Source organism: Nylanderia fulva, unplaced genomic scaffold (assembly GCF_048542155.1).
Source record: "Nylanderia fulva isolate GAGA-0341 unplaced genomic scaffold, ASM4854215v1 Scaffold319, whole genome shotgun sequence".
Taxonomy (NCBI): Eukaryota; Metazoa; Arthropoda; class Insecta; order Hymenoptera; family Formicidae; genus Nylanderia; species Nylanderia fulva.
This window is the reverse complement of record NW_028190389.1, coordinates 54,965-72,500: the sequence shown is the minus strand read 5'-3', so window position 1 is coordinate 72,500 and position 17,536 is coordinate 54,965. Positions and strand designations below refer to the sequence as shown.

The following is a 17,536-nucleotide window of genomic DNA, read 5'->3' as shown; positions in this document are numbered from 1 at the left end:
TTTTTCGCTATTAGACAATAATGCGTTACTTCACGCGTATTTAGGCGGCGGGAAAATTGATACTATTTATTGCAGAATTATAATGGCTTTAATATAATTAACATATATAGTTAATTTAAAATCTTGATACTATAATACAGTCATTTGTCATGTTTAAATTTTTAATCTCTTTTCAAATATAATAATTATAGACAAATATATGTCTACAGACAGTATATTTATATTTATATAGATAATATATTTATATTTGTCTATAATTATTATATTTGAAAAGAGATTAAAAATCTAAACATGTTACGAATAATTCTAAGGCTCAAGATTTTAAATTAACTATGTTGATTATATTAAGGTGCGTACAGACTTGCAACAGAACATCGTAACGTAACGCCGTTGCGTGACATCGACGCAATGTATGGACAGTACCTCGCACCAAACATTTAAGCGTTACGGGGTATTGTCCATGCATTTCGTCGGTGTTACGCGACGGTGTTACGTTACGATGTTCTGTTGTAAGTCTGTACGCACCTTTAAGGTCATTATATAATTCTGCAATAGATGGTGTCAATCTTCCCGCCGTCTAAATACGCGTGAAGCAAAGCACAATTGTCTAAGGCCGATATTACATTCATACTACAAAATGATGGTGGTCGGACGTAACGATTGAATATTAGATAGAAACTTTAGAAATTCTCTATTCGTTAACCAATTGCTACGTTCGACAAACTCGTCGTACGATATATGTAATATCATTATAATAGCGAAAGAAAAGGTAGCTTCGGTCAGTTCCTTTCGTGACGCCGATTGATCGAGTTTTTCAGGATTGAGCAGTGATATATATACTAATTAAATAGCGGTCTATATATACATATAAAACGCTTATGTCTTTATATATATGATTATAAATTATAGATATCCGATTTTTTAAAAATAAAAATTTGAAGATAAATATATGGAAATAAATATAAAACATTTTTGATAATAGAAACTTTAAAAAAATTGCTTAAGTATTATCCCTCTATTTAGAGAGATTAATATATAGTATTAATTAAATTTGATATAATCAAATATATAAGCAAATTTGTAGCAAGAACAGAGCAAAGGTTTTAACAGTGCGGATTGTAATTAACAATGTTTGTATTTTTAACATTTAACTTTGTATTTTAATATTTAACTTTTATGTATTGATAAAGACTGTAGTGCAGTCGAAACGTTTCGATTCTGTAACGGAATGTTAATTTAATTATTTAAATATAAATTTAACATATATAAGATAGGCAATAAGAGCCAAATCGCGGATGACAGTGCGTATTCTAAACGAAACTAAATTTTTTCGTTAGAATTAAATACCTGTGCACAAGGCACCAAATTTTTACTTGGACACGGCCAAGATATAAAATTGGAATAATCTCTACAAGAGATTTTTAATTCCATGTATCCCCTATTCCCCCTAAAGAAATAAAGTGCGAGAGAAAAATATAGATCCGAAAGTCGCAGAATCGGGAATCGAACCCGAGACCTTTCGCTTGCCGGGCGACTGCTCTTCCAACTGAGCTATTCAGATCCTTTCGATTCTATACTTTTCTCTGTTATATATATTAATGTTGGTAAATAAACGCCTTTAAGCCAGCGTGTATAAATTAAGAGTTTAACTAGGCTCTGTAATATATAAATATAAATTTAACATATATAAGATAGGCAATAAGAGCCAAATCGCGGATGACAGTGCGTATTCTAAACGAAACTAAATTTTTTCGTTAGAATTAAATACCTGTGCACAAGGCACCAAATTTTTACTTGGACACGGCCAAGATATAAAATTGGAATAATCTCTACAAGAGATTTTTAATTCCATGTATCCCCTATTCCCCCTAAAGAAATAAAGTGCGAGAGAAAAATATAGATCCGAAAGTCGCAGAATCGGGAATCGAACCCGAGACCTTTCGCTTGCCGGGCGACTGCTCTTCCAACTGAGCTATTCAGATCCTTTCGATTCTATACTTTTCTCTGTTATATATATTAATGTTGGTAAATAAACGCCTTTAAGCCAGCGTGTATAAATTAAGAGTTTAACTAGGCTCTGTAATATATAAATATAAATTTAACATATATAAGATAGGCAATAAGAGCCAAATCGCGGATGACAGTGCGTATTCTAAACGAAACTAAATTTTTTCGTTAGAATTAAATACCTGTGCACAAGGCACCAAATTTTTACTTGGACACGGCCAAGATATAAAATTGGAATAATCTCTACAAGAGATTTTTAATTCCATGTATCCCCTATTCCCCCTAAAGAAATAAAGTGCGAGAGAAAAATATAGATCCGAAAGTCGCAGAATCGGGAATCGAACCCGAGACCTTTCGCTTGCCGGGCGACTGCTCTTCCAACTGAGCTATTCAGATCCTTTCGATTCTATACTTTTCTCTGTTATATATATTAATGTTGGTAAATAAACGCCTTTAAGCCAGCGTGTATAAATTAAGAGTTTAACTAGGCTCTGTAATATATAAATATAAATTTAACATATATAAGATAGGCAATAAGAGCCAAATCGCGGATGACAGTGCGTATTCTAAACGAAACTAAATTTTTTCGTTAGAATTAAATACCTGTGCACAAGGCACCAAATTTTTACTTGGACACGGCCAAGATATAAAATTGGAATAATCTCTACAAGAGATTTTTAATTCCATGTATCCCCTATTCCCCCTAAAGAAATAAAGTGCGAGAGAAAAATATAGATCCGAAAGTCGCAGAATCGGGAATCGAACCCGAGACCTTTCGCTTGCCGGGCGACTGCTCTTCCAACTGAGCTATTCAGATCCTTTCGATTCTATACTTTTCTCTGTTATATATATTAATGTTGGTAAATAAACGCCTTTAAGCCAGCGTGTATAAATTAAGAGTTTAACTAGGCTCTTTAATATATAAATATAAATTTAACATATATAAGATAGGCAATAAGAGCCAAATCGCGGATGACAGTGCGTATTCTAAACGAAACTAAATTTTTTCGTTAGAATTAAATACCTGTGCACAAGGCACCAAATTTTTACTTGGACACGGCCAAGATATAAAATTGGAATAATCTCTACAAGAGATTTTTAATTCCATGTATCCCCTATTCCCCCTAAAGAAATAAAGTGCGAGAGAAAAATATAGATCCGAAAGTCGCAGAATCGGGAATCGAACCCGAGACCTTTCGCTTGCCGGGCGACTGCTCTTCCAACTGAGCTATTCAGATCCTTTCGATTCTATACTTTTCTCTGTTATATATATTAATGTTGGTAAATAAACGCCTTTAAGCCAGCGTGTATAAATTAAGAGTTTAACTAGGCTCTGTAATATATAAATATAAATTTAACATATATAAGATAGGCAATAAGAGCCAAATCGCGGATGACAGTGCGTATTCTAAACGAAACTAAATTTTTTCGTTAGAATTAAATACCTGTGCACAAGGCACCAAATTTTTACTTGGACACGGCCAAGATATAAAATTGGAATAATCTCTACAAGAGATTTTTAATTCCATGTATCCCCTATTCCCCCTAAAGAAATAAAGTGCGAGAGAAAAATATAGATCCGAAAGTCGCAGAATCGGGAATCGAACCCGAGACCTTTCGCTTGCCGGGCGACTGCTCTTCCAACTGAGCTATTCAGATCCTTTCGATTCTATACTTTTCTCTGTTATATATATTAATGTTGGTAAATAAACGCCTTTAAGCCAGCGTGTATAAATTAAGAGTTTAACTAGGCTCTGTAATATATAAATATAAATTTAACATATATAAGATAGGCAATAAGAGCCAAATCGCGGATGACAGTGCGTATTCTAAACGAAACTAAATTTTTTCGTTAGAATTAAATACCTGTGCACAAGGCACCAAATTTTTACTTGGACACGGCCAAGATATAAAATTGGAATAATCTCTACAAGAGATTTTTAATTCCATGTATCCCCTTTTCTCTCGCACTTTATTTCTTTAGGGGGAATAGGGGATACATGGAATTAAAAATCTCTTGTAGAGATTATTCCAATTTTATATCTTGGCCGTGTCCAAGTAAAAATTTGGTGCCTTGTGCACAGGTATTTAATTCTAACGAAAAAATTTAGTTTCGTTTAGAATACGCACTGTCATCCGCGATTTGGCTCTTATTGCCTATCTTATATATGTTAAATTTATATTTATATATTACAGAGCCTAGTTAAACTCTTAATTTATACACGCTGGCTTAAAGGCGTTTATTTACCAACATTAATATATATAACAGAGAAAAGTATAGAATCGAAAGGATCTGAATAGCTCAGTTGGAAGAGCAGTCGCCCGGCAAGCGAAAGGTCTCGGGTTCGATTCCCGATTCTGCGACTTTCGGATCTATATTTTTCTCTCGCACTTTATTTCTTTAGGGGGAATAGGGGATACATGGAATTAAAAATCTCTTGTAGAGATTATTCCAATTTTATATCTTGGCCGTGTCCAAGTAAAAATTTGGTGCCTTGTGCACAGGTATTTAATTCTAACGAAAAAATTTAGTTTCGTTTAGAATACGCACTGTCATCCGCGATTTGGCTCTTATTGCCTATCTTATATATGTTAAATTTATATTTATATATTACAGAGCCTAGTTAAACTCTTAATTTATACACGCTGGCTTAAAGGCGTTTATTTACCAACATTAATATATATAACAGAGAAAAGTATAGAATCGAAAGGATCTGAATAGCTCAGTTGGAAGAGCAGTCGCCCGGCAAGCGAAAGGTCTCGGGTTCGATTCCCGATTCTGCGACTTTCGGATCTATATTTTTCTCTCGCACTTTATTTCTTTAGGGGGAATAGGGGATACATGGAATTAAAAATCTCTTGTAGAGATTATTCCAATTTTATATCTTGGCCGTGTCCAAGTAAAAATTTGGTGCCTTGTGCACAGGTATTTAATTCTAACGAAAAAATTTAGTTTCGTTTAGAATACGCACTGTCATCCGCGATTTGGCTCTTATTGCCTATCTTATATATGTTAAATTTATATTTATATATTACAGAGCCTAGTTAAACTCTTAATTTATACACGCTGGCTTAAAGGCGTTTATTTACCAACATTAATATATATAACAGAGAAAAGTATAGAATCGAAAGGATCTGAATAGCTCAGTTGGAAGAGCAGTCGCCCGGCAAGCGAAAGGTCTCGGGTTCGATTCCCGATTCTGCGAATTTCGGATCTATATTTTTTTCTCTCGCACTTTATTTCTTTAGGGGGAATAGGGGATACATGGAATTAAAAATCTCTTGTAGAGATTATTCCAATTTTATATCTTGGCCGTGTCCAAGTAAAAATTTGGTGCCTTGTGCACAGGTATTTAATTCTAACGAAAAAATTTAGTTTCGTTTAGAATACGCACTGTCATCCGCGATTTGGCTCTTATTGCCTATCTTATATATGTTAAATTTATATTTATATATTACAGAGCCTAGTTAAACTCTTAATTTATACACGCTGGCTTAAAGGCGTTTATTTACCAACATTAATATATATAACAGAGAAAAGTATAGAATCGAAAGGATCTGAATAGCTCAGTTGGAAGAGCAGTCGCCCGGCAAGCGAAAGGTCTCGGGTTCGATTCCCGATTCTGCGACTTTCGGATCTATATTTTTCTCTCGCACTTTATTTCTTTAGGGGGAATAGGGGATACATGGAATTAAAAATCTCTTGTAGAGATTATTCCAATTTTATATCTTGGCCGTGTCCAAGTAAAAATTTGGTGCCTTGTGCACAGGTATTTAATTCTAACGAAAAAATTTAGTTTCGTTTAGAATACGCACTGTCATCCGCGATTTGGCTCTTATTGCCTATCTTATATATGTTAAATTTATATTTATATATTACAGAGCCTAGTTAAACTCTTAATTTATACACGCTGGCTTAAAGGCGTTTATTTACCAACATTAATATATATAACAGAGAAAAGTATAGAATCGAAAGGATCTGAATAGCTCAGTTGGAAGAGCAGTCGCCCGGCAAGCGAAAGGTCTCGGGTTCGATTCCCGATTCTGCGACTTTCGGATCTATATTTTTCTCTCGCACTTTATTTCTTTAGGGGGAATAGGGGATACATGGAATTAAAAATCTCTTGTAGAGATTATTCCAATTTTATATCTTGGCCGTGTCCAAGTAAAAATTTGGTGCCTTGTGCACAGGTATTTAATTCTAACGAAAAAATTTAGTTTCGTTTAGAATACGCACTGTCATCCGCGATTTGGCTCTTATTGCCTATCTTATATATGTTAAATTTATATTTATATATTACAGAGCCTAGTTAAACTCTTAATTATTTAACTATTAATAAAAATTTTTACACCTTATTTATTTGCTCGTTCAGTTGGCCTACTATATATGATTTGTTTAATTTTGTTAATTTATACGAGCCTTTCATTAATTAATTATATATATATATATATATATATTGTGACGTGACAAATTGAAATTGTCCGTCACAAGGGCTGAATGGCCCGATCGGGGGAGGGCACAGGACCTCTGCTCTCCCGAGACAGCGAGAGAGAGAGAGAGAGCGTGCGTGCGAAAAGCGCGGGACCGGACGCGATCCCGCTGCTACGCGTTTTCGTGTATTTTTTTTTGTTGTTAGGAGTTTGTTTGGAGAAGTTAGGATTATTTCGGCGGCAGACAGGATGTGCGACGAGTCTCAGCCGAGAGAGAAACTCAGAGAGGAAAGATAGGAGAGCATGGGAAGCAGGACGACGGGGACCCCCTTCGTCAGGGACACGCTCGGTAAGCCAAGATCAACAATTTCTCCTCTGAATATCCGACAACGGAGTAGGTGCCACTGCCTCAAAAATTTGTACCTTCCAGGAGCGAGCAGGGGATGGCCACTCGGGTGCAACAAGCACCCGAGTCCCCGCATACGGAGCGCCGGCAGGAGAGCTGCCGTCCCCGGGACTTCCGGAATCCCGAAGGAGAGCAAGGAGCGGCCCTGCCGTGCGCTGCCGCGACGACCGCCTACGAGGGGCAACCCGCGGATCAGGACTCCGCGGGTAAGGATAATTACGCGCGCGGCCGCAAGGATCACCGAGGCCGCGCGCGCGGCCGACCTGATAGCGCCGCGAGTGGCCTATCTAAGTAATTGGGTCACCGACGTGTCTTCTGAGGGCCCCCGGTTCGGCACTGTCTAGCGAGCGCCCGAGGAGAGCAGAAGTCCCGAGCTGAGGCGCAACTCAGAGAGAGCGAGAGAGGAGAGGACGCCAAGGAGCGTCATAGGACTGGTGAGACGACGTGGTCATCCTGCTGTCGCCGAATTAAGGTAGTAGGGTGGATGGGTTCCGAATCATTTATCGTCAATAGATTACGCTGGACTTAGTTGCCGGCCGTTTTAAGAATTTTCGAGAGATTCGTTTATTGTCGAGTCGCGTAGTAACGTAGCGAGACCCTATTGGGAGAAATTACGACCCATCTACTCTCTCGCGTTTCCGCATATTCTCTCTCCCGCGTGGACAGTCCTCGCGCGTAACATTGTCGCGCGAAAATTACCGCGATTTACGCGTTGCCGATTATTGTTCGAAGCGAAAATCAAAGAGCTCATAAACGCTTTCAGGCTCATTAAAGTATTGATAATGTAAAGTATTAATGTTGTAAAGTATTGAGGTTGTAAAGGCTTAAACGAAAAGGCGTGATTACGTTTAATTTTGTGTGTGGAAATTATGTACGGCGCACGCGGTGCGCCCTTACGCCGGCCCTTTTGTTGTCGCGCATACCGCGCGGATCACGCGCCCGCGGCGTGGAGCCATATACCCGGTGGCGCGTCGCCGATTTAATTAATCGTCTTTTCGTTATTGGGGACCCTACCTTGTTGCCGCGAATTTGTTAAAGATTATTCATAACTCGGCACGGCGAACCACCGGGCGTAGTGCCCCACCGAACTCTCAATCGTGCGTCTGTGCACGCCGCTTATTTCTTTATATTATATACTCATGTGTCTTGTGAACCAAAGTTAAATATATGTTTTACTAACTTTAATTCCTAGGGTGATTTCTTGCCGCCACGCACCCGAACCCTTACCCGCACAGAGGCTAGCCGAGCGGGAAAGTTGCCGTCGCAATCTCTCTCTCTCTCCCGCGATTGACGCCCGCGAAAGGGCTGGGACTAGGAAGTCCGAGTAAATTAAGACTTAGCGTCCCGCGAATTTATTAATTGAGAGACGGTGCGGCTGCCGCACCTGGCGCCCAACTAAATTGAGATTTTAGTTTTCTCTTTATTATTTTTCTTTTGTTGCAAAATATAATTTTTTTTTTGGTGATCGAACGGAGAGATCGCGCCGAAGGTAACCGATATTCCACAGGAGACTTTTTTTCCTTCCGCGACGAATGGATATTCGCTGCGAATTCCGCGCGATACGGTTTCCAACTAAATTTCGGATTTTGGCCGGCCGACCTTCGCCCCCTTAAAATTTAATATTTTTTTAATCAAAAGCCCCTTTGTAGCCCTTCCCAAAGAGCTTTTTTATGAAAAAAAGATAAAAAAAAATTTTTTTAAATAAATTTGGGGGGAAATGCCAGCAAAAAAGGGGTAGGTTGGGTTAGCCTTTGAGTCCGTATTTTATTTATTAAAATTTTTAAAGCAAAAATGTAATACCCCGGCCTTTTAGAAACTTTTTTAATTATATAAAGAATATTTTAAGGGGTCGACAGGCCCTTTGGGCCAAACTCCGAATTGATTTTGGGAAACCTCGCCGGTGAAAACGCGAAACTCCATTTCATTGTTCCCAAAACCCCCGAAACCAATTCTGGGTTTTTGTATTTGGTTTCATGCCTGTACCCTTACATAAAACCCATTGCATTGCTCAGCGGATGCACCGTAAGAGACAAGGCCCGAAAATCACTGTTCTCCTTGTTCCTCTACCGTCCGGTATACGCGAGATGCCCCCCTGAAAATCCCTTTCTGGCCTTCCTTTCAAAGGCATACCGTAGAAAGGCTAAAATTTTACCTACTTTTTATAAATTTTATATACCTTATGCACATATTTCCCTATTATAATATTATTTAATTATATATATTTAATTAATTTAAAAGGGGGAATGTTGTTTATTTTTGATTTTTTTTTTGGATTTTTTATCGATGCTTTTATATTTGCCCAATCCCTTTTAACGTGAAAAAACGTACCTTTTGGGTTTTATATAATCCAAGGGGGTTTTCCCCAAAATATCATCCGTAAATTAGATTTAAAATATACCCTTTCCCCCTTTTTTTTAATAAAACCCCTAAAAAATTTATTTATTTATTTATTTTTATTTGGTTTTAAAATGATAAATTTTTTCGGCGTTTTTTTTTTTTTTTTGTTTTTTTCCCCCCCTTTTGGGAAATTTCCGTTTTTTCTACAAAAACCCCAAAGGTTTGGTCATTTTTGGCCATTGTTTTTGAAATTTATTTAGGGAAGTATTTTCCCCTTTTATATTTTAGGTGGTATTTTGAAAAATGATTAAAATATTTTAAATATCAAATTTTTAGTTTATCGCCTATAAAAAAATAATTTCTATGTTTTCTTTTTTTAAATATTAAAAAAAAAAATTGTTTTGGATTTAATTTTGAACCAAGTTTTTTACGTGTTTTAAATATTTTTGGGCATTGAGCCACATACCTACTCTAAGTTTTTCATATCGGGTTATATATATATATTATATATATATACACACAAATATATTATTTTAAATATTATAAAAATTTTATTTTTTTAAAAAATACATTTTTAATTCAATTCAACCTGAATGATATTTTCTATATTTTTTTTTATGCTATCCTCCGACCCTATCCCTAAAAAATTAGGGGGTGAAATTTTGCATTTTTATCATCAATTATTAAAATTATATTTTTTACCTCTAATTTTTTATAAAATTTAATTCTTTATCATTTTTTTCCTTTTAAATCAATATTTATTTTTTAATTTTCATTAATATTTTTATTCTAAAATTTCCCTACAGGGGCTCAACCTTTATCATTTTAGACAAATTTTATCATTATGTTACTTTCTTTATTTTATCTTATTACCTTTCCTAATAAAATTTGAGATTTAAATTTTTTTTTAAATAAATATTTTAAATTTATTTTTAAATTAATTTAATATTTTAAAAAAATTATTTTAAAATTTAAATTTTTTACAATTCCCATTACCCTTGTTTTCTTGTTTGTTTTGTTTTTTCCCCCCCCTTGTTTTTTTTTCTTTCCCCTTTTCCCCCCCTTTTTTTTTTTTCCCCAAAATTTTTTAAAATTTTTTTCCCCCTTTTTCCCCCCCTTTTGGTAAAAAATTTTTTCCCCCTTTTTTTTTTCCTTTTTATTCCCTTTTTTCCCCCTTTTTTATTTTTCCCCCCCATTTTTTTAAAAAAAGTTTTTTTTTTTTTCCTTAATTTCTAATTTCTAAAAAAAATTTTTCCCTTTCTAAAAAAAATTAAAGAAACCCACCCCTAAAATATTCAAAATTTAAAACATCTGACCTTTACTTTCGAAAAAAATCTATAGGACTTTCGTTTTTTAATTTTAGCTAAAATTTCCTAATAAAAACTATAATAAAAAAAGGGATATAAAACACTATATATCATAAAAAAATTTGATAATTAAAAATATCAAAAAAAATATCTCCTCTTACTAATATAAAAAACATAATTTTAATTACAAAATATAACATATTAAAAAAATTTAAAAAATCTTACTTCAATATAATATTTGTAAAACGATCGATTGCCCCTTTTATTGAATAAACAAATTAGTGAATCTCCCAAAAAATTAAACATACCCTCTATTAGTTATAAAAACAATTATTAAAAATGTTAGATTTCGTAGTTGGAATCCGTGATTATAGTGAAGGAAAGATCGATAGAAATTATACTTTGTATATTGAATTTATTCAGTCTTTATTTATGCTTCGAACTTGACGCGGTCGTAGCTGTGCTCGCACTAAACCTCTTTTCGGGCGAGCTGGCGACGACGTATAAAAAATGAAAATAAAAGAGTGACCGGGTCACGATGTAAATAAAGATCGCATATTTCGAAATACAGAGAGAACTCACATCATATCTCTACACTCCCCCTTTCGAAATGCGTTCATATATATTAGTTTATTAAATTTAATGACTGCACGCAATTTATATGCTTATCCTTCACCAAAGATTTTGTTAAATGTCTGCAACGTTCTTTGTCTGTAGGAACGATTCACGTTAATCAATCCTTGAATTTGGCATCCTAGAAAAGTGGTATCTTATCTCAATGTGTTTACTTTTTTGGGTGAAGCATATTCTCTTTACTAAGTATAATCGCGCTCTGATTATCGCATAATATGCCCGGGTCGGTTTGTGTACATACTGATTTCCGTACATTTCCCCTGACCAGTCTTCGTAAGTGTATTTTTTTCCTTTGTGGTTCCGAGAGAGCCATGTATTCACTTCCTTTGTTGAAACCGCAACCGATCCTTGTTTCTTGGAAAACCAGCTTATCGGTCCGTCGGCCAATATGTGTACACCCCCCGAACAGATTTGCGATCATCTTGATCACCGGCCCAATCCGCTTTCCGTAAATGCGGCAAGGGTTTTTCCTCCCCGTTTTTCGGTATAAATTGTATAATTATCCGTTGTTTCAAATAACGGACGATTTGCTTCGCGCATTTCCAGTGTTGTGGGTCCGGGATTTACATTATATCTACTTAGGGCGCTTACTGCAAACGAAATATCGGGCCTCGTAGTGTTTGCCAAATAGAGAAGACTACCGATCAATCTCTGTACGGTTTGTTTTCCATTTCTGTTTTGTTTTCAAAACTTGTCGCCTCCATTTCTTTCGACAACTTTATACCCGAGGGTAGAGGAGTAGACGCAGGTTTACATAGGTTCATTCCGAAACGCTCGATTATTTCATGTATGTATTTCTTTTGTGAGATTTTTATTGCACCTGTGTCTCCTTCCCTTTTTATTTGAATCCCGAGGATCTCGCTTGCAGGCCCCAGATCTTTCATTTTAAAAATGTTTGCTTAATTCTAACTTAAGTTTACGCATATATTTATCGATTTAGTGGCTAAAGTAAATCGTCCACGTAAACGACGATTATTACATTATAGTTATCAATTTTTCCCGTATAAACGCAAGGTTCTACTCTAGATTCATCTAGTCCGATTTGTTTAAGTTTTTGGCTAAGCTTATGTTGCCAAGCGCGGCCAGATTGTTTTAATCCTAAATAGGACGACGTAGACGACATACCTTATTTTTATTATCGATAAACATTGTCGGGCTGTTCCATGTACACCGTTTCTAGCAAGTCGCCTTGAATGTATGCTGTTGTTAAATCCATTTGAATGTACATGGTAATCCATTTCTACGCTTAACGCTAATAGAGTTCTAATTGTTTGTATTCGAGCGACTGGAGCGTATACTTCCATGTAATCAACGCCAAATCTTTGTTCGCATCCGCGCGCGACTAGTCTCGCCTTGTATCTATCTATTTCCCCATTTTGAAATTTTTTATATGAAAAAACCCATTTAGACGAAATTACTCTCATGTCTGTTGTTCTATCTACTAAATCCCATGTATTGCATTCTAATAATGAACTGTATTCGTTTTTCATCGCATCTAACCATCTTTCTTTATCTGGCCTCTCCCACACACGTCCTCTATTGTTTTCCGGATCATTATCTAAAGTATTTAATGCTACGTTCGCTACATGGTACCGTTTCTTGGGACGCCCCGGAGTACCTGTTCGCATTATTTTAGGCCTACCTCGACCCCTTTTAGCTTTGTCGGGTGTTAATTCATGCGTCTTCAACGATCACTCATATTTTTTGCGTGAATCTAAGCTATCTCTTAAGTTTTCCGGTCATTTTTCTCTTTTTCAATTTCTAGTTCCGCGTCATCTACGCTATTTGATGTTTCTTCCTCCTTTTCATAGTCTGGGTTTGATACAATTTATTTTTAAAATTCCGTTGTATTTTTATTAATTTCTTCAATGAAACGAACGTTTTCTACTTTAAAAATTTTTGTGGTACCAGGGATCCATAATCTAATGCTTTTGCCTCGCTAGAATAACCTACTAGGGTGGCTGTTTCGCCTTTCGAATCGAATTTCGAAATACCCCGGCCCTTTTCTTAAAATGTAGCGTGGGAACCAAAAATTCTTAAGTACTTAACGTTTGGTTTCTTATCGAACCATAACTCATACGGAGTTGACCATTATTTGCTTTTGAAGGGCATCTATTCCGCAGAAATACTGCCGTGTTGATGCTTCGGCCCACAAGCTCTTGGATACATTTGCGTTTATTAACATTGCGCGCGCCATTTCGACAATTGTTCTATTCGCGCGCGTCCGCGACGCCGTTTTGCTGCGGCGTTTATGCGACCGATAGTTGTCTCTTAATACCCTGACTTTCTAAAAATTCATCAAAATTTTTTACTTACGTATTCTTTTTCATTGTCGCTTCGTAATTTTATTATCTTTTGGCCAGTTTCTCTTTCGACACGCATTGATATTTTTTAAATTCCTTTGAGATATCACTACCCCGACTTCAAAAAAACGACTTCTATATACCGCGTCTTGTCATCGATGAAAGTTGCAAAATAACGCGCTCCCCCATTTGACCTTACATCCATAGGTCTGCAGATATCTGTGTGCACGAGTTCTAGCGTTGATTTTGCTCGAGTGCCCTCTGCAAAGGGCAACGTGTGTATTTTCGCTCGATCGCATATTTCGCACGGTAACCTTAAGGTCTTCAGTGACATGTCTAATCCATAAACTCTTTTCTTGTGGGCTAATTCTTTTAAGTCGTTGTAATTTAAGTGGCCATATCTTTCATGCCATAACTTGAAATTTAACTCGTGTTTATCCTGGACACTGAAAGCCTCGTGATCCGCCGCTTGTTTAACTACATACATATTATTTCTTTTAGTCGCGATACAAACTAATGATTTATTCGGCTTAGTGATACCGCTTTATCCTCCGTGAATATTACTTCGTATTTTTTCTCGGTTATTGCGGGAACCGATAATAGATTGCTCCTCAATTCGGGCACAAACAATACATTTGCTAACTTTATTGATTTTATTTTTCCTTGCAACATTACATTTATACGTACGATTCCTGATCCCTGCGAAACTATACTCTCTTTTCCGGCTATACTTATTTTACTCTCGGCCCGTCAGACAACGTTTCGACACACGGCGATTATTACACATATGTGACGTCGCGCCGCTATCTAAATAACCATTCATTCTTTTCCCGCCGAACAGGTTAACGCCGAGATCGCGATCAGGGATCTTCTCCTTCATTGTCTTTAATATTTTCACGGTTTTTGGCCTTACCTCCTTCTCTCTTCGGAAGACGGCAGCGAGAGGCTGGATGTCCATATTTACCACAATTGAAGCAGTTTCCGTTAAACTTTCTCCTGTCCTGCTCGCTCTTCACCGGGTATTTGTTTGTGTGTACAGGTGATCCCTTCATGTGACCGTTCCGTGACACAAGTGCTGTTGTTGCTCCGCTTTCTCTGATCTCTTGTCCTTGTCGCCTTGCTTCTTCTTCTATCAGTTTTCCTTTGATCAAATCGACCGTTGGAATTTGATCCCTCGATTCTATTGCCACGCAGAAATTTTCGTAATCCTCGGGCAAACTGCTCAGAAGCATAATTGACTGCAGCTCCGACGGAATTTCTATCTCTGCATCCTCCAACAGATTTATCTTTTCCTGGAAATTGTTTATGTACTGCGACATTGATTCGGAGGGATTCTTCTTCAAATTGTACAGCTGCCTGTACAAAACCGCCTTTCTTACTGGGCCTCGAGAGTTATGAACTTTTGCTAATTCCTCCCATGCTTGTTTAGATGTGACCGCCTTTCTTATATGACCAAGCTCTGCCTTTGATATGCTTAATGTAATGAGTGCGAGCGCCTTCTCATCCTTTGTTATCCAAGCCGTTTTACCTTGTGCATCCTCTGGCTTCACTAATTTTCCACTGGCGTATTCCCATAAGTCATTGTATACTAAAATGCTCTTCATTTGCATTTTCCATACTTCGTAGTTGCCGTCCACTAGCTTTTCGATATGCTGTATACTGCTTTGCATCTTAATTTAATTTCACGGCACTGCCACTCAACTTTTTCTGTAATTTCTTTCTTTAAATTGTCTTCACTTACATACACGGGGCCTGGGCCCATAACCTGTTAGATTTCGTAGTTGGAATCCGTGATTATAGTGAAGGAAAAGATCGATAGAAATTATCTTCGTATATTGAATTTATTCAGTCTTTATTTATGCTTCGAACTTGACGCGGTCGTAGCTGTGCTCGCACTAAACTCTCTTTTCGGGCGAGCTGGCGACGACGTATACAAATGAAAATCAAAGAGTGACCGGGTCACGATGTAAATAAAGATCGCATATTTCGAAATACAGAGAGAACATCACATCATATCTCTACAAATAAATAGAATAATTTAAAAAATAAATATTAGTAATGTAAGGAAATACCAATCATATTATTATTAAAACAAATCTAATTATAGGACATAAATAAAAAAATTATAATTAGATTTATATACATAAAATAATTCTTTATTAAGTAATTTAATAGCATCACTTAAAGGTTGAAATAATCCTATAAATCCCACCTTATTAGGTTCTTTACGAATTTGTACATATCTTAAAATTTTTCGTTTCAATAAAGTTAAAAAAGCTACCCCAACTAATATAATTAACAACAAAATTAACAATCTTAATACTATTTAACGCACTATAAAAATATAATCTTAAATTTTGACAAATTATTACTTGTATAACTTTTTTCTATTATACATCATTTAAATTCTAAATTTAATACACTTAAATTCTGCCAAAGTAATTTTATTTATTTACATATATTTAATCAATTAAATTTATTCATTAAAAAAATATAATTTAAAAAAAAGTCCTTTTGTACAAAATTTTCTTAATTTTATTATAGATAGAAACCGATCTGGCTTACACCGATTTGAACTAAAATCAAAATTTTATTAGTCAAACAGACTAAAATATTAAACTTCTTTATTTAATTTTTATTTTAATTCAACATCGAGGTCGCAATCATTTTTATTAATATGATCTTTCTAAAAATATTACGCTGTTATCCCTAAGGTAATTAATTTTTATAATTATTATAAAAAAATTATACAAATTTTCGTATTTAATAATCAATTCCTTTATAAAAATTTATTAATTAATTGTTACACAAGTATCTTAAATGAAATGTTTATTTTACTTTAATTATACTCCCACCCAGAAAATATAATGATTAAAAATTAAAAAATTTATTTCCTATAATCTATTTAACAAATATATTAACATTCAATTCAGGCGTCCTCTCGTTCCATTAATTTCTCTTGGTTAAGAATTTTTAACTAAAACTTACAATTTATTTAAATTAAAATTTGAAAACAGCTGTTAATTCATCAATTCTTTCATTCCAGTTTAGTCTTTCATTTAAAGAAAACACTATTGCTCAGGAGACGCTGCGTAGCTGTCTCCGGCATGGTGCGAAACCCTAAAAGACTTAAAAGACACTACACAGCTTCTCCTTATCCGCACCACTCAAAGTCAATTTTTTGGGGGTGGTAGAACTTAATCTACAAATATAACAAAATTTTGAATTGCACGAATATACAACTGAAATGGCCGGACATAGCCACGAGGTAATTTGAGCCAACAAAGCAAGGAATTAATAACCACACTCGGTCAAGCGTTTCGGAGATAATAAGCAGGTCAAAAAAGTGACGTTTTTAATGTAAACATTCACGATAAACGTCGTCCTTCTTCTTTCTCTTCTCTGTCCGCGTCCTCTGACGTCATAAGGGATTATACCCTGAGTATATATACCTATATCTCTTATTCACATTTAAAATAACAATATCACTAAACTTCACACCCCACACATATTGCCTTTGAAAACATAAAGAACCACAAAGCAAACACAAAAACAACAAAACGCAAACAAAAAAACTAGTGCGAGTCGTTAACGAACCTCATTGAAAGTTCATTCATTATCACAATTCGTAATCATTGTGGTAACACCTATTTTAAAATATTCACACAGACATAGCATTTAATCCTATTTCGTACCTCTTGTCACAATATTTCGAATATCTCACATATTCGCTCTATCAACATCTGGAAGCTCACCTCTATACATCTTAATTCCATCTCACAACCTACGTCCTAGTTCAATCGCTTCGCCACACGATATCCCCTCCCATTCGTCAATCGTTAAACATCTGTCTCGCTGATATTCAACATCCTTTTGTCATAACCTAACCACGCTTCGTGAACGATTTTACCAAAACCTGCTTTCGCCCTCTTTCCGTCCCCTATGGAGACCCTATTTCACCCTGGTTGTACTTTTGGCAACCATATTTTCTGCTATTGCCACCACCTACGGTCGTTAATATCGAACCCTCTCTGTCATTCTCTATCAACACTGCCTTTCACACTCTTTCATTCCCTATCACCCCTTTCGTTCTTTATTTCATCTGCTTTTCG

General features: G+C 35.8%; 1 protein-coding gene and 1 long non-coding RNA gene across 2 annotated transcripts in view; one reads left to right on the top strand and one right to left on the bottom strand.

The window, feature by feature from the left end:
- The window catches only part of LOC146722405 (uncharacterized), a 625-nt gene extending 585 nt beyond the window's left edge, over positions 1-40 (top strand). Inside the window, exon 2 of the long non-coding RNA XR_014925183.1 lies at positions 1-40. This exon is cut by the window's left edge and continues 186 nt beyond it. This is a non-coding gene — a long non-coding RNA (uncharacterized LOC146722405).
- A 14,244-nt stretch (positions 41-14,284) lies between these two features.
- Positions 14,285-15,185, bottom strand: LOC146722404 (uncharacterized). The gene has a single exon (XM_085484805.1). The coding sequence runs from the start codon at positions 15,092-15,094 to the stop codon at positions 14,285-14,287; it is 810 nt and encodes a 269-aa protein (XP_085340931.1). The 5' UTR covers positions 15,095-15,185.
- Positions 15,186-17,536: the final 2,351 nt, after the last annotated feature.